General features: G+C 42.3%; 1 protein-coding gene across 1 annotated transcript in view; it reads left to right on the forward strand.

The window, feature by feature from the left end:
• Positions 1-18,721, forward strand: part of LOC138613487 (kelch-like protein 29) — a 126,829-nt gene that overhangs the window by 60,024 nt on the left and 48,084 nt on the right. Inside the window, exon 5 of the mRNA XM_069687176.1 lies at positions 13,872-14,010. Within this exon, the coding sequence (XP_069543277.1) occupies positions 13,872-14,010 (139 nt within the window). The remainder of the gene's footprint in view (positions 1-13,871; positions 14,011-18,721) is intronic.

Genomic DNA, 18,721 nt, shown 5'->3' on the forward strand with positions numbered 1-18,721 from the left:
GCACATGACAAGAAAACCCACACAAACTTGCACACCATTGTTAGAGAGACAAATGAACGTTCAACATTACACACATCCAGTAACACCCAGCGTCCGCCTCTCTGCACAGGAAGTTCATCTTCCAGTCTGCTCACATCAGCCGTCATCAGGGGAGCGTGCAGCTCTGGAGCTGCTGGTGGATGCTATTAAGATGCCTCGCTGAGTTAAGATCACTGTGTTAGTTTGTTACAGCGAGACCAGCACGGCCTCACATCCAGAGTTAGTATTATTGGTGATGCATAAATATTTATTTTGTTTAAAACAGAAGTATACATATCCTACTCACCCATAGTCCCATACATGACTGACTGAGTAGAGGTATGGGGAAACAACAAATTTCACATACAAATTTTCTTACAGCAAAAAAGAGCCATACGAATTCTAAGCAAGAAACACTATCGTGAGCCAACCAATCCATTATTTATCCAGCTAAATATATTAAAATTTAAAGACTTAGTAGATTACAATAAAATACAAATAATGTACCCAAAAATTGACAATTACCATTAAATATCCAGAGGTTGTTTAAAATGAGGGTCTGCAAATACAATCTATTTGTAAAAAGTTAAGACAAGAACAAATGTTAAAATCATTGTCATTCAGGCGGGTGAACCTGTGGAATACTTGTTCTGAAAACATTAAAATTTGCAGTACACTATTTAGGCTCAAAAAAACGTTAAAAGAACAATTGAATCGTGCAATACACTTTGGAAAATGAAAGTAAATGTAAGTATGTTAATGCCAGTAATGGCCAAAATGATAATAGTAACTTATCTGCATTGCTGCTGCCATATCCTCGTTGTTGTGATGATTATGATTTTGTAAGGTAAGAGGGTTAGGTGTTAATAAGCTTTATCTTCTGCCTACACCCTTTCGGTTTATTACAAAGAATTTTGATGGTGCTTTTATTTTCTATTTTTGTATTTTGTTTTGTCTATTGGAAATGAAATAAAATTGAATTGAATTGAATTGAACAATACCAGCTTGTCGGGCCGCTCAAACCAGTTATTAAAAAAACACAGGCAGTTTGTGATCGCCGTACTGAGACCATTGATCACATCGAGCACATTCATTAAACCCTCCCCTCTCCTTCCTCTCCCTCTCCCTCTGTCTCTCCTTCACTTGATAGAGTGCAGACCATCTCCACCACATCCTCACTGCTAATTACACAGAAGTACATCTTTCAACACAACAAATATAATACTGAATCTGTTGTTTTTGTATTTAAAAAACTCAACTCCAATATGCTGACTGGGATCAGTGTCTATGGTCAATTAACTAAAGTCACTGTGGTGTTGTGCTGGGCAATAAGCTTAAAGCTCCACATCAGGATTAGCTAAAGCAGACCTCTGAATATTATGATTCCAAAACAGGCTTAACTTTGAATAAGAAATGCATGATTTTTAAAGTGTTTTCTCGGTGGCTTTATTGGAGGCTGAAGTGGAATTCACAAGAGCTGAAGATGTTGCAAATGATTGAGGTTGAAATGTATTCCAATCACTGTGGATGATGACAACATGCTGTACCACTTTGATATGCTAATGAGTAACCTTGGCACATAAGTCCACAGCTACATCTTATTGATATTGACTCAAACATCTCATTTTAGAACAACAGAGAGAGTGCAGGTGTAGCTGAACATCTTTCTCACATTGTCTCTTTAACTTTGCTAGGAACGTACAGCTCCAGCTCTCAGGAGGGAGCAAAAAAAGAAGGAAGGGAGGGAGGAGAATAAATGTTAGGTGTGCAGGTCATAAGCAGAGGGTGGAAAGCAGCTCTCCCTTCTTTCTCTCCCTCGTTATCGTATTTTAACAGAGAGGAGCCCCATACATTATATCCCCCCCCACTGTTAAAACAGGGACGGTGAATAGCTCCTTAAGATTGATCATTCCTCATCCACCTTCTCCGCACAGAACGCGACACGGCTTCATTAATCACTAGGATTTTAAAGATAAAGCTCAGTGGCGGCGCAGTGGCAGGACCGGGAGCCTGACAGCCTCGGTTCCTACGTGCATCATCACAGACGTGATGCAGCCAAGTAGCAGCGTCCGGGCTCCTTGCCAAGCTAGGGGGGCACCGCGTCCAGGCCTCTCTCCCTCCTCTATACTCTCCTCAACCTGTACTCCACTCCTCTTGACCTGTCCTCCTCACTGCAATTTTCTGTCTGTTTCTTTCACTCTCCTCCCATGCTGAGCATCCTCTCTAGCCCCCCAACCATGCTAACATCCACCTGCTACACATACCCACTTATAGCCTCTGCTTTCTTTTCCTGCCTCCTCTCTTTTGTCATTTTCTGTATCTTCCTCCCTCACTGTACTCACCGCCTGTTCCATACTTGTCTAACTTTTCTCTCTCCCTCCCTGCTCTCTCTCTCTGCTCCGTTGAAGGAATCTGTTTAATGGGTTGTTTTTTTAAGCATGGAAGTTTGGTTGGCAAAGTGGCTTTGAAAAGTTTGAGAGAAGAAAGGATTAAGGAGGAACAAAAACAGGCCAGATTACTAATTTGTCTCTGACAGCTGGTCCAAGTTTCAGATGGCTGTTTTCATCTGGAACACCCAATCAGATTCTCTCTTGTTTTATTACCTGGAGAAAAGCCTGAGCTAGCACTCAGTATTTAATGCAAGATCTATGTCTCTACATTTAAATCATAGATGTGTAAACACTTTCAAGCTCGGGAGTTCATCTGCCAAAGCTGTGATGAATTGGAGGGACAGAAAATATGAGTTTTGTTCTCATACTTTCCCAGTTCTCACACTGGAACAGTGCCATTTACCTAAATGCAGCGTTCACTGTCCTTAGGTCTGTCGGAGCAAAAGAGGTTCCACCTTAAATGTGTCTGAATCTTGATCACCTTGTGTCAGAGACGATCTGATGTGACGGATTAATCAGCACCAGTCAAAAGTTGATGTGTTATTCCTCACATCAGCCACGAAAGGACCTCACAATCCTTTGTGCGACCTGATCACTGCCGCTTGCCTTCCACACGGCAGGCGCCTCAGAAGCAGAGGGGTCAGGGGTCTGGGCATCGGGGCAGGGGCCAGGCCCTAAATACTTGGGGTAGGCTGTTGGACTCTTCTCCCAGAAGTACCTCAGCTTCTGGGAGAGCTGCACTACAGACCCTTGGGTGGTTGCCACGCTTTCCCAAGGGTACAATCTGTGGGTAGCACTGGCCCCGATACAAGCCACCGGTATGCAGATCCTCTCTTATTTGGACGATTGGCTGATTTGTGCTCCTACCCGGGAACGGGCAGAGCAGGACACAACAGCACTTCTATGCCATGTGACACGGTTCGGGCTAACAGTCAATCATGCCAAAAGTTGTCTCACACCCAGTGGTACTGTTTATTGGGATTACTCTAGACTCCTGCCAAATGCTTGCCTCCCCAGCTCCACGACAGGTAGAGGCCATACAGTAGCTCCTCCTCTGTTTTCGGAGGAACAGGAAGTTAAGGTAAAGAGACAACAAGTCAATTGGGACAGGATGCCCTGGCACACCCATGGCCAGATCGCCTTCTTTATGCTTTTCCACCAATTCCACTCTTAGCGGTAACGCTACACAGAGATCAGCAAGGCAACCAGAGACTCCTGTTGGTGGCCCCGAACTGGCCAGGGAGACCCTGGCTTCCAGTGATGTACATGCTTCTGGACAGGGATCCATGGTTCCTGCCCAGGAGGAGAGACCTGCTCTCACAGCTGGGGGGCCAAATCTGGCATTCGGGCCCGGAACGCCTGCAGCTTTGGGTATGGCCGCTGAGGGGCCTGACCCACTCCTAATGGCATGTGATTGGGAGGTAATCCAAACCATCTTGGACTCCCTCCACCAGGGCACTTTATGCCAACAGGTGGAAGATATTTTCGAAGTGGTGTAGAGCTCACAAAGAGGTACCTGAAAGTTCCTCAGTTATGATACTGCGGTTTTTGCAGTCTTTGCTAGAGAGAAAGCTCTCTGCTTCTACCTTGAGGGTCTATGTGGCTGCGATTTCGGCCAGGCATAGAGTGGATAACCAGACTTTAGGGTCTCACACTCTGGTGACCCGTTTCCTTAAAGGAGCCCAGCGGCAGAACTCCCCACAGGCTGTCAAGGTTCCTTCATGGGACCTGCCTCTTGTGCTGGAGGCCCTTGGTCTCCCCCTCCTTTAAGCCTCTGGAGCAGGCAAACTAAAGTGGCTTTCAGCATAGGCTGTTTTTCTTCTGGTAATGGCATCAGCGAAGCTTGTGAGTGAGCTTCATGCCTTGCCAGTGAGTGAAGTGTGTGTGCGCTGGAACTCGGATGGCATGGGGGTGGCACTTTGGCCTAAGCCATCATTCTTCCCAAAGAGGCTGGTCCACCACTAGTGTGTCTCTGCTTCCTGAATGTGAAGGGTGGAGGAGGGCTTGGCACAGCTGATGCTGCTGCTTCCAGGCTGCAGTTGGAGGCAACGAAGCAGAAATTAAACTGTTAATTAGTACTTTGTTTTATTTTAGGTATATTTGCTCTTCAAATGCTCAGTACACCTCGTAACACCATGACATGCAGCTAATTTCTGTCTAATGACCGGTTCAGCTCCCAACAACAACCACGTCCTGTCATGGTGGTGCTTTGCTTACTGACTGTAAACTGTTTGAGAAAACCAACAGATATGGTTGATAGGTTGATATGGTTTGTGTTGAGGCTTTTAAAAAATGATATATGAATGTTTGCTACCAGTGCCTGAGGTGATAAAATATCAGTCTGGCATTTCATCATGCAGAATCTGAGTTTTCACTATAGTGTGCAGGTTACCTGACTGAGATTTTGTGGCTTGAGGTCAAATCTCATTCTCGGGGAGAGCTGCAATGATCCAGCTAAAAGTGACTGACAGAAACCTGCATTTGTTTGTGCTGAGCAAGTCTGCAAATAAGTAAGAACTAATGGAGGCTCCAAAAGAACTTGGATTCTCAGTTTTGTGTCTCAAGTTGAAGAATAAATGAAACATAGTTTGTAACAATATTTTCTAAAAGGTTGAATTCATACTGAGACCTGTGTCCAGATGATTAATGTCACTCTTTAGCCTTGTTTATCCACTGGGGTGTATTATGTCGCAGAACTCTGGCCCTCACTGTATTTAATTTAAAAATAGTATTTTAGCAGTTTGAATGAAACTGGAGGATGGAGAATTGTTGCACACCCACTCAGTTCTAATGAAATCCCCTCCAAGCATACAGCATGTTATCTACACAAACCAGCCACTTCTCATAAACACACATTCCTATGACATTGTCTCACCTGAAGCTGAGTGTGTGTGTGTATTTGTAGGTACATTTGTGTGTGTGTTTGCGTGTGTCTCTCTGCATCAGCACTCTTGTGTTTCTGCACAATGGCAAAGTCATCTGTTGTGTTGTGGATGAATTACTGAACCCTGAGCTGAGTTTTACAATGATGTCCTGCATAATGCTTCAGCAGAATGTTTGCTAATCTGTGATTGGACCCAGTCTACTTTTAGAATTTTATGTGACAAACTTTTACAACAAATTACTCAAATCCTTATTGGCATTTTCCCCCTTTTGGCTCTGTGACAAATGCGCCGATCCACAAATTCAAGGCTTAAGCTCAGCCTGTGGAATAAGAAGTGGAGAAGTTTATAATAATGCAGGCCTGTAGTCCTGTAAGCATTTTATCTCAGTTCCCAAAAGCAGTTCTCAGCAGAAGTAAGAAGTTTTGGATTTATCTTTAATGAAGCTTCCAAACCAACTTATAATCAGAAACTATTGCAGAGGAAAATAAATCCCACAGAGAGACACTGAATCTTTATCTCAAGGCATTTTTTGTTATTCTGATTCATTAAAACACGATGAGTCAGTTTGGTTATCAACTCATTTATCTAAATCCACTGTTGGCTTTGGAAGAATTTCTATCACATTGTATCGTACTGCTGGAAAAATAACGTGTCCAATCAGAGGCTGTTGCTATGGAAACATTTGGCTGCTGCCTCTTGTACAATAAATGTAAATACAGCTTTTGGACAAATTAACAATTCAGAAGCAACATTCAGGTCTGACATGGAGAATGATTGGTTCATTTAATACATTCAATTAATAACCCACTACATATAGTGACACACCTCTATATTTTGGTTATGGTAATTGCTGTTGTGTAATTGGCTGTCAATGGCTAGCATTGCAATTGGTCGTTGGTGCACCAATCAGAGCCTTCATCCCCTCTGCGCACATCTGTCTGATCCCAGTGGCAGAAAAAAAGAAGGCAAGTGCTAATTATCATTGGAGAAGTATCTCATAAGTCCATCTCTCTGCCCCACTCACTTTATTTTCTGTGCTGTTTTTGCTTGTAAATCCTGTGTTTTCTTTTCTATCAATGCCAAGCTGACACAACCGAACTGACAGACTGAATTTAGAATAAATTAGTGACCACATTAATCTGACAAATTAACATGAAGCTGGCTTCAAGGTGTTGTTGGAAAAATATCAGAATGTTTCTTTCACGTTTCATGGATCATATGAGCGAGAGGGGAAATATGTCACATGTTGGATCTGCTTTGATGCCCAGATCACTGAGATGTGACATTTATGACACAGAGACATAGAATTGAATAAAGTCATAATTTCTGGTAGTTGGCAACATTTTGATGTTCACATTTCGTTCAGGTCCACAAATAAGCTTAAAAACAGCCACAGAGGAGATCTGCACTGACGTGTCACTGAGCATTTAAAGGGACCACACACACACACACACACACACACACACACACACACACACACACCCCCCCACACACACACACCACACACATCTTTGATGACACTTAATTGGATCTTGCTTACATTGCTTTTCATGCAGTTACACCTACAGTATTCCTTTAATGCTTCAGTGGTTAGTTTAAGTCCACTTGGCGTTCCTGTCATAACACCTGTCAAGGTGACAGGTGTTACTTTTGTACTCCCTAATTAAGAGCTGCTTTAAGATAAGCACGCTGCTGTGTTGTAATAAATACTTCTGAGTGCCTCTGGTTCTCCTGGAACATTTTAATTGGACGTAAAAACAGGCATCATGACCAGATGTGTTTTTTTAGTTGAAAATACTTTCAGCTGAACGAACTCTAAACTTCTCTTTGAATTATTTTGGAACAGAAGTCATGTCCCAGTTATTCTTGTGGAGGAGTTATTCCTGTGGTGCATCTGTTGTAGGTTAGACTCACTCACACTGATTGCATAGAGAGGAGAGAGATTTGCACACTTTGTTTTAATTTTTATCATTTACCTGGATGACGGGAGGAGAAAAGTGTACGACAAACAAAGCTACCGTTGGAAAAAGTATTGGAAAAATTGACACATGCTTGGCTGAGGTTCAGTTGTAGAGTCGGTTGTCTCTCATTCGGAAGGCTGGTGGTTCGATCCCTGACTGCTACAGTCACATGTTGAAGTGTTCTTGGGCAAGACACTTAACCCCGAATTGCTCCTGAAGGCACAGCCATCGGGTATGAATGGGCATAGGTCTGATTGGAGACTGGCACTTAGGCCTTTGCCATCAAAAAGTGAATGTGACATGTAGTGTAAAAGCACTTTGAGCGGTCGGAAGACTAGAAGATCTCTGATAACTGATGCGGACTATAATATAACACAGACAGGTTGAGGCTCACTGCAGAGTTTCTTAAACAACCATTTCCTTAAAAAACACACCTCCTCCCCCTCTCTAAATGTTGTTAGCTTCAGGAGCAGTATCTCTGCAACAGTAAATCCTTTTTTATATTAACTGCAGTTTAAAATAGCTGCATTGACCATGGAGGAGATTCTTAGAGCTGTAATGTCAAAACTGCAGAACTAATAGTTAATTTTAGCCTCCTGTGAACTGTTACAAGCCTCACTTGTAACATCCAGCATGTGCATACTGCATTTTTCTACTTTCTGTCTTCAGAATTCAGTCATAAGCCACGTCACATTTAAAATGTCTGCAGTGTTTCCTTTTTCTTGTTGCACCTGAAGGCAGCACAAGATGTGACAGTGCTCTTGTTTGCTGGCCACAGGAGTCTCCTCTCTTAAAACCTGTTGGAGGGAGTATGACCGCTCGTCACCTTCTGACCCCTCTGTCTGGTTAATGAGGACGCCACTGCACCAGCCGGGACCAGAGGGAGAATTTCTCCTCTTTTTTTACTCCACACAAAAACAAATAACAGGAGAACGTTACATGACATCCTGTCATGCTTGTGCCATTCTCTCTTGCTTGTGTGTGGTTGTGTACACATCTGACTCTTGGTCCAGAGTGTGCAGAAGGACAGAGCAGAGCTGAGCTTTCTGCTTCTCCAGGTCTTTTCTTGCGGTCTGATTGGAGAAGGCAACAAAGGCCCAGACGGCGTCTTTGAGGGGCACAAGCTCCTCTCTCTCTCTCTCTCTCTCTCTCTCTCTCTCTGTGTCCCCTGTTCTCTCCCCTGGCTCAGTCCAGGCTGGTTGACAGCAGTGCTGAGGCTGCAGCAGCTCAGCTCAGCAGATTGGAGCAGGGGAAATATAAAGCATCCTCATCATGGACTATTCTATTAGGCTGTATGGTGCCACTGCTGCCTTCCAGACTGAAATTAGGTCTCAAGGGGTCTCGAGGACTCCTGATGCCTCCATGAGCTGATTTGCTGGGTGTCGCTCAAACTGTTGAGACGTCTGCAGGAATGAATGAGGCTGTGATTGTTAGAAGTATGTTTCACAGACTTTTTTGGGTAATTGTGCCTTGAAAGAAACCCAGGTAAGATTGGGTAACACAGTGCTCATGACATTTTGCTCCTGTAAAAGCCTGACATTTAGTCATTTTAGCTTTTTAAATGAACTGACTGTGACCGAAGATGTTAAAAATAATGGTGCTTCCTTTTGTGCAAACAAATAGGTCATAATTCACATCAGTATGATTTAGCAGTGTACTGTATCCTCCTTTGGAGTTTTGGCTGAACAGAAAAATGAGATTCTTTTAGAAAGACGTTTTAAAATATAAATAAAGTAATTATTATCCAAGTAGAGTTTATTTGAGTAAAATCTGATGATTTAACTCTGGTATCAATTCTAAATATAATCCAAGCAGAGATTTAGAAGAGAATTGGTTGCATCAAATAAAGGCTTTTCAAATACTTAATTAGGCATAAACTACTTGTTCTGGTCAAAATAGTCCCTTCTAAAATGTACAGTATTTTTCAATTAAAAAAACACATTTACAGAAGAAATAAATCGATAAAATGTTTTGTCACAAAATGTAATAAGAAATGTGGACTTTTATTTATTTATTTGTTTATTCAGATGCTAATTAGGCCGATCGAGCGCTAATGAACACACTGTACATTTAAGTGGACTTAGGCTTTTTTTCTATATTTGTTAGCAAGAAAAATAATGGACTAAATAGTTATAGTTATATATCTTAATTTTGCCAAATATAGATGAGTGTATTAGATGAAGCTTAGTAGGGGGGATTTAAACCTGCAAGTTTAATTTAATAGAATTCATATTTCTTTAAAGTGTGCAATTTCACACGTGAACATCCCTCATCTGTAAAAAGAGTCCATTTCTTAATTTGACCTAATAACATTTATTCTCATTAAATAGAAATCATAGTGATCATCATGTCACACAGTTAATTGAAATAAAAAAAATCTTAAATTTTCTTTAAAAAAAAAAAAAAAAAATTCAATTATTATTACCTTAGAAGCGATTACTGCATAATTGTATTGATTTACATCTTTACATTTTTACCATGAAACAGAAAACATGTGTATAATTATATAATATTATACAGTCTGATATGAGAAAATATATCACATGCTTAAAGTATTTAATTCATATTTCTCTTCAACATTTAATGATGATTAGTTTAGCTTTATTTTAAATGCAGATGCAGCATTTATTAAACTCAATTAACTAAAGATGATCTATATTGTAACCTAATTGTATTATTTTATTTTTTGTCCCTGTATTGCATATGGAGGAAAAAATGATTTTAAAAAAACAGGTTCATAGTTTTATCATATTTTCTCTTTGCTTATAAAAAAATATATTTTATTTTCATACATAGTGTAAAAAACGATCCTGCACTGCTTCAGTATAAAATGTGTCGTACTGAAGTCTTTGTCCAAGCTTAATAAAATCATTGTGTCAGGGTTGTACATGGAGGTATCAATCATCTAGCATGGTTTGTTCTGGGAAGTTAAACTGTGAGCGTTGGTGTGACTTGATTGTTGAAAGTTTAAAAGAGAACAAAAAGGTCAGAGTGAAGCCATCAGAGTCCTTTCTGCTGTAACACATCGAATGTCATCCAGTTGTACATAAAAGTGGACGATTAGATGTTTAGTTGAGCTGCAGAGACTCAGGATTTAGAGCGAGAGGAGGAACTATTCTTAAATGGAGAACAAAAAAAATCACCAAAAGTATTTTTGCTGTATTTATTGTTTCTACGTTTCTTTACAGGGTGATTGTTACGACCTCACCAAAGGCTCCAAATCAAAGAGGCCAAACATAATGAAAAGTCAGAAAAGTTGCCAAAAAACAAGAATGAATTCATTAAATCACAAGAAACCCATAAAACAACCCATTTCAAAACAAACAAACCCAAACCAAGTACTGATGGGCCGGCAAACAGCAAACAAATCTTGCTTTTATTTTCAGACATATCTTTGTCACTCTCTCAACTTTATTTATAAAGCACCTTTCATACAAACATGCAGCACAAAGTGCCTCACAAAGGTAAAATGTCATGGTAATCTAAATACATTATGATAATGCAAAGCTGGACATGTAAAAGTTAAATCTCTGAAAACCCTGTTCATCAGAAATATTTATTTTACTTGAGTTCTTTTTCTTTGTATTTAACATATATATTTTAAACTTTTTGTCAGCAAGGAAAAATTAAAAACCTCACAATATGAGACCCTGCCCTGTACAAATATTTTTTTGCTGTTAAATGGACCTTTTTTTTTTTTATCTTATTGCACACAGAAACTGAAGAAAAATACTGAATGAGCACTGAAGGCCGCTCTCAAATATAGATTTTGGCGTAGACAGAAAATGGAGGCTCTACAGCGATAAATGGTTAATACACGTAGAACCCTAAAATGGCTCCAAGTTCATCCACCAATGGTGTTCTGCCTCGCCATTCTACAGCAGCCAATCACACATCAGCGAGAGGACTTACTACACCTTATAGTAAGAGGCATGCTGCACTCTGATAGGTTAATGGTAACCACACCGGAGGACCCCATTGGCCCCAGCACTCCGATGTTTTACAGTAGAGTTACTAGGCTGAGCAGCAGAGTCGCCCTGTTTTCATTCCCCCTGTGCGCTGTGTCGACCAATCAGGAAGAAACAGCTCAGGCCCTCAGTACTATATTTATTACTATTTTATTACAGTTTGCAGTCCGTGATATTCTCCAGGACTGTCGCACAATATTCCCAATGAGCATTTCTGTTTACTCCCTACAAAACAACCCTACACCTGTTTCCTCCATGTGGACTCCCCTCAGGAGATTCTTCTTTCAGAGTATTGAGACGTCTGCTGTTTCAAAGCCGCTGTGGTCCCATTGAACACGGCTGTGCCTCCACACACTCCATGCCAAAGCTGAGAATGGGGACGCCATGTGCAGTTTCATGGTCCCCGGTGTTGATGAGGTTTTCTGGGGGGCCATGATTATCTTTTCCATCAGGCATTCAGGTGTGTCTGCACGGCTCCGAGGGAGGTGGCCATTGTTTGCTGACATGCTGAGTTCTCTGTCTCCCCCTCTCACTCTCTCTATTCTCGGGGCAAACGGATGCTATGCGCTGTGGCTGATTGGAGGTGAGAGCCATGTCGGTCTCTGGAGATTCACTAATGCAAACTCAAACTTAGTGTGTATTCACTATTCACAGTCCATGCCCACACAGTGATCAGATAGCTGGCCGACTGACAGGCAGCAGCGTAGAAGGAGGAATGTGGAGAGCGGAGAGAGAGACGGATGAAAGACGAGGCAAACGCAGCCTTTGTGTTTGCATGTGTACGTACGGCTCGCTCTAACTCATGCTGCTGTGCATCGAGTCCAAACACAACAGACATGTTGTCAAAAACTGGATCTGTTATTGTGTTTTTCTCCTGTTTGGTATTCAGCATGTTTAATAACCAGCTCATTTTCTTTCTGCTCATTAATTCATTGATGCAAAAAACTGTGAAGGATGCAGCGCTCAGAGAAAAGGCTTTTACCAAACACTCCCCTGAATGCACCTTATTTGTCATGAGTCTTTATTCTGTATAATTTCATCTGCTGAATGAATTCAGAGCTGAGCTCCCAGTGTCAGTCAGGAGAATGGAAGGAGCTAAATGAGAGCATATTTCAGCCAAACAGAGGGAGAGAGTCATTCTGGGTTAATTAAATCTCTGCTTTGAGTCTGACGTGAACACAGACCTCTTTCAGGATGATAAAGACAAACTCCTTTATTTCAACTCTGTAACCTAATACAATCACAAGTCAGTTTTCACAAGTTTGATGGCTGGACTGATGAGTAAAGCACATATTCTACACCTCACATGCACACCTTGCTTGTTACTCCTGAGAACAAATGAGGCGCTTTGCTTCTGTTCAGATTTGCCAAGAATTATGAAAGTAGTTTCAAGACGAGTTAAAAGAAAGCAAAGTAAGCCTTTGTGCTGATCAAGGGAGAATTTTCCATCTTCCTGATCTAAATCATCATGTATCTCCTTCTTATCTTTCCCCAGCAGGGAATATGTGCCTTTAACACAGACTGTGCTTTGTGCCAAATAGATGTTTCCCCTGCAGCCTGCAGTCTCTATAAAATCTGTTCATTCTAAGAGGACAGTATGGAAGCTGGCTCCCTCTATAATCATCCACATTATTGTGTCTGTAGCTCTCTATTTGAATCTCTCAGCGTTATCTTTTAGTGGCGTTCTCGATAGGAGATTAACAGAGCTACAGTGATGGTTCTCCCTCCTGAGGCTGCAGAACAAGTTGCTCATCTCCCGCTGGTTTTCCCTCTTAGCTTCCCCTCATGGTGCCTCATTAAGACACAGACAAACAAGAGCCTCCGACCCAACGCTACAGTAAGGCCAGGCCTGACATGGAGCTGCTACACCACATTATACAGCTCATTGTGTTCCGCGGCCTTCAACAGCACACAGCTTGCTCAGAGCATGTTTTCACAGATTGTGTGTTTTTCTCCAGAGTTGAAGAAAAGGCTGGGTGTGTTGGTGAGGATGTGATTTTCTAAAAGTGACAGAGAGAAAAGAAGCGGGTGTTTGGATTTGTGGATAAGCAGTTGTTTTCTCACTGAGCGACGTTTGAAGGTCAACTCTTCTCTGAGTAGGGCGCTTGTGACAAGCCAAAGAATTAATTTCAGTGTGAATAATGCATCGACAGTGTCTCTGTTTTCAGCCCACATCTCTTTTAGACGCTTTTTAATCTCATTCAGCTTCCCTTCATTGAAGCTGTCGCTCTGCAGTGAACATTAACAGAGGTCAAACACACTTATTCAAGAGTCTTTCCATAATAATGACAGCTTTTGATCTCATTCACAGCATGCTTTGGGTGTTGCATATGTCTCAGTACATTATAGAATATAAGAGCTAATTATTTCCTTTTTTACATGCATGCTTTTCTGTTACATATTTATATTCAGACCTCATTTTACATCTGCTGAAACGTTTGATCAGACCTGCACACATCACTTCTTCTCTATCAGATAATGAACGTTGTTTCTTTAGACTGTCAGCAATATTGTGTCTCACAATCTGCACTTTTCAACATTGTGTTCTGTTTCTTGTTGTCATGTTATTGTTGCTCATGTTTGTACAGAAGAGTGAAACATTTCTAAACCCAAATGTGGCGTTGTCTGTTTGTTCTTCTTGTTCTACAGAGATGTTGAAGGAGTTGAACCAGCAGCGCAGAGCCAAAGAGTTTACAGACCTGAAAATAATTGTTGAAGGCAAAGAGTTTGAAGTCCACCAAAATGTTGTAGCTTCCTGCAGCTTGTATTTCAAGGACCTGGTCAAAAGGTTTGCCTTCTCTTCCCCCCTCCCACCAGCTGTTGATCCAATCTGTTCTTTTCATAGGGCGCATTTGTGTCGCTTCTTTTCCCTTCCCCTCTCTCTCTTGCAGGTGTGTGAAGACTTTGGTTCCTAGCACAGGGCCAGCAGCCATTCCTTCCTCTTCCCGCTCAAATGAATGTATCTGAAAGCAGAGAATAAAGGTCAAACCTGGTCATTACCTTTCCTCCACATGTAGGGCCATTTAACCTCATTTCCATTTTAATGAGCAGTGAAAATGTTCCATGACTGGGGATGTTTGAAAACTCACCAAAGGGCCAAACAACAGAATCACACATTCTACACTTTGGGTGGTAATTCACCAAAGACACGCTGTCTTCTGTGGGCACAGGGGTTTTAGTCTCTAAAGGTACTTTATTTTTCTGTTGATAATTCTTCAGTTTATGCTGCAACACAGCCTTTTCATATGCTAATAACTCAGTGTAATAAACAAGACAATGGACAAAAGAAGCACATCTCAGACAACTTACTGAAGCTCCACTTTCACAGGTTAACACCACCCTTCACTCATGTTCATTTGATTTGGATCTAACTATTCCCCGAGTATTCTGCCCTTCATACTCCATATTTTTGGTCTTTATGGGTTGTTTTGTTTTTGTGGATGCTTGTCTGCATAAGAGTGTGTGTGTAAGATACAGACCTTTTAAATGTCTCTGGATGTGTGTGCCCATGTGTGAGTATGAGTGTGTAAAGTCTTAAAGCAAGGCAAAAATCTGCCTTGTTTTCCGGAGAGAGAATTCTATAATTCCCTCATGTCCTCATCCTTACTTCAAATCCTTGCAGGTGTTTTCAGCTCGATTGAGAGTCCCCATGACCCAAAGTTGCCCCCTTGGTTGTGTTTGTGTTTGTGAATGTGTTTGTTTGTTCTTGTTTGCATGGACAGGGATGTAGTGCAAGCAATGACATTGACAAACAGACACACACAATGGCTTACAATATCCAGAATGCCTTGTTACTTCCCCCTGCAGCCATGCTGCCTCCACTGTAAAGCTCATCAGAGAGCCAAGAGCTGCTTATCAGCTGAACTTCCCGTCCTCCCAGCCACTACACTTGTCCTGAGGAAGACCAGAGAGAGAACAGAGGTAGAAGAGCCACAGAGCCTCGTCTGTAGCAGGACCACTCATCTCCATGACAGCTCTGCTCTGAAGAAGAGAGAGACACAGAGTCCTCCTTTGACCTTGACAATAGCAAAGAGCTGTCTGAGAGACTGAAGCAACTTTGAGGGAACTGAAGCCCCCAACCTGTCCATCAGATTGTCTCGTCTGCCCTCTTATCCGCCACAAAGTCAGATCATTTATGCGTAAGGGCAGGGCCCTGAAATACAGAGGAGCAGCTGAATCTCATTGAGCTCCTCCTCATGCCTGCTGCTGCTACAGTGTCTGATTGATCCTGTTTGATTTGACTGTTTAACAGAGCTTCTCCTAATAATATGTTCATGAAAAATAAAACTATTTGATTTATTGTCATAACAGTGTCATCTTTCATTTGATCTGTGAAAAAATAGAAATCATTTCATTTGACTAAATATTACAGAAAATCCAATTGTTGGTATTACTTGTACATTTGGTTTCATGAAATGAAGTCATGATCCTCTCCACACCAACAATAGTGGGTTCTGCTTTCAGTAAGGAACATGTCTCCTTGACTTTATGGAAGCTAGAGAGGCATAAAAAAACAGAACACCAGTGACAACAATGAAAGAGAGATCAGGCAGAGAGTTTGAGGGGAGGAGAAGGAGATTATTTTGGTCATAGCTGTGAGGTTTCATAAGAGTGTTGCAGGGTCAGTCAGAGAGGAGCAACGAGAACCAAAGGCCTGTCTGTCATTGACTTACAGCCTCCCGTGTGCAGCTAGGGTTACTTTTTCAGTGCAGTTGGATTTAAGCTGAGAATGCACTTGGATCACTGCTGTCCACGTCTCCACGAGGTCAAATCAGAGAGAGGGAGACTTCGTCTCTCTATATCCTCTGTGTGTCTCAGAGACTCGCAAGCGCATCTCATTCAGGGGGCAATCACTGCTGTTCAGACCCCTGACATTTGCTTCACATGGAGCATGTGTGCTCGGTTTACTGCTTGCACTGGTTCTGGTGTGCGAGCATGTGTACCATGCAAGGACATAGTTATTGTGTCTAATCCCGGCAAGCTGCCATACGTATGTAAATAGAGATGTAATACTGGAGGGTCTGCATAACACTTTTCCCCCCCTGGCCGACCCACATGACGCACACACACACACACACACACACACACACACACACCAACCTAATGACTTACTTCAGAAAGTTGAGGCTTTAGTGGCACAGAGCTGAAATTAAGCAGCATGGAATGGCAAAGTAGTTCTGAAAATGTCTTCGTGAAATTTAACATTTTTCTTTTTTTGGGTGATATTCTTCTCCTTAGTTTGCTCCAGCACTGCTCACACTCACCTATATTATTCAGGCCTCCCCTGCAGTATGTGTTTATTCAACCTGCCTTCTTATCCCATGTTACCTGAAGGATGTAATGCTGCTTCGAAATGTAAGCACACGCCTGCCCTTACCCTCCCCTTTAAAGGGGCGGTGCACAGAGCAGAGAGACAGATCATCTTGTGTAATTCCATTTTACCCCTCGAGGTTTTCCAATAAGTGTGCTCTGCAGGCATTCAATTTATGGCCCCTGCATCTCTGCACCACAGTGATGTTAAAAGCTCCAGAGTCTGAGCAGTCCTGACTCATGCTTTCATGCTGTTTGTTTCTCTCTGTATGTCAGACCAGGAGCTTTCTCTGCATGTGAGTCAGAGAGTGTTGTGACTCTGAGCTGGTGGAGAGCTGTGTTAAAGCCCATTACAGTGTCGGCCCTGTGTGAACACTGCAGCTGAGCCCTGAGTGCACAGCTCAGCCCTCTGCTGCTCCTCTCAGCCTGAGGGGAAGACAGGACTCTGTAATACTCCCCTCAGATTTCAATTAGGACATTGCTCTGACTCGCTGTATTTAAAGGGCCAGTTCACCCAAATTACTCTCACTTACTTATTATGACCATTAGCTGTGCACTTTTTTTTCTCTCGTGCTAAAGGTCCTGTGTTCACACTTGGATGGGGGTATGGGCTTTTGGACTCTCCACCTGTCACCCTGTCCTTCTTGTCCTGACACAAACTTGACTCCTTCCCACCAGATAGCCTTGAAGTGTCCCATATTAAACTATATGTTATGTATGGAACACAATGGCCTCAATACCACAAAACTAAACATAAATCCTAGCTGTGATAAAGCCGCAACATTAGGTTTGTTTATTTTAATAATTCATTCCTGATTCATGATGTGACAGAACATGTGAATGCAGCCATGTTTAGCGCAGACAGGGCAGGCTTTGTATTAATCTTCTATTCTCACATATCTCTGTAGTGCGAGTACTTCCACAGAATAGATGGTCTTGTAAGAACAAGCTAAATGTATTCCCTGTAAATGGGCGTCTTTTAGTGTTTGTGTGTGTGTGTGTGTGTGTGTGTGTGTTACAGCTCCCCTCCTTCCTCTCCTCCTCTGCTCACCACCGCTCTGACAGTCTCTGCTGATTTTCAGACTTCCTCTTGAATAAGTGGTCCATTTTTCACAAACACATTTCTTTGCCTGAGTGTGCCCATCCTTTTTTCTCCCCCCTCACCCTCCCCTCTCTCCTCCTCACTCTCCTCCTCTATCTCTCCCGTCCTCCCTGACTCCCTCTCTCACTATTTAAACTCATGTCTTCAATCAGACGCAGCATAAATATTCACCTCTTTTTAGAAGCTCAGGAAAAAGTCATTTCCATAACACAAGTGCTCAGACAAAACAAGCTGCCACTCGAGCTGCTTCCTGTTGCACTAATTGAGCAGGTTGATGAGCAGCTCTTTATTTTTACCTCTCTTCTCCCTCCATCACCCTGAACATCACTCCCCCTCCCCTCTCTCTGTCTCACTACCTGCCCCCCTCCCCAATAACACTCTGTGGCTTTTTGCTTTGCAGGAGGAAAAAGAGTCACTACGTTGGTTTTTCCATCCAGAGACAAATGTTCTTGTCTTTGAGTTTATTTCTGGATGTCCTTCTCCCCTCTCACCTCCTGAGTCGCTTTAACATGATGACTAATGTCTCAGTTCATACACTACAGGCTGCTGATGAGTATTGCAGCGGGGACAAAGTTCTGTTTAGGTGTGATGGTGGATTTTTGTTGGAGGTGGGATTATCTCTTATTTAAAAGACCAAGGCACAGTCATGGAACAACCCGACCCCTCCCTCAGAAGGATGGCTGCTGGCTCCCTGTGGAAGGACCGTCTCACCCTGCCTCCAACCTCTCCTCTCTCATCTTCTCTCTAACATTTCATCCACCTGTCTCATCGTGTTTGTTTTGCTGTCTGTGTCTCACTGAATGCTGACTGTTTGTCAGGACTTCTCATCCAGCAAACTGGGTCCAACAGAAAATTAAAGACACACACACACAGAAACAGCTAGAGCTGTATTATTGCACTTACATGAGTGACAGAAGCAAACAACCTCCATCCATCTTCATGGAGGCTACTTTTCATATTGATGTCCGTAGCTGCAGGAAGAGAGACATAGTCGTGGGGGACGAGCTTTGATTCCATTTATTTTGCCCTTGAGTGGATTATTGTTTCACATGGGACATTAAACACGGGTGGTGAGCTGTTATTTAAC

Source organism: Semicossyphus pulcher, unplaced genomic scaffold, assembly GCF_022749685.1.
Source record: "Semicossyphus pulcher isolate SPU_LCO1_2020_fin unplaced genomic scaffold, fSemPul1.0.p SCAF_11, whole genome shotgun sequence".
Classification (NCBI taxonomy): Eukaryota; Metazoa; Chordata; class Actinopteri; order Labriformes; family Labridae; genus Semicossyphus; species Semicossyphus pulcher.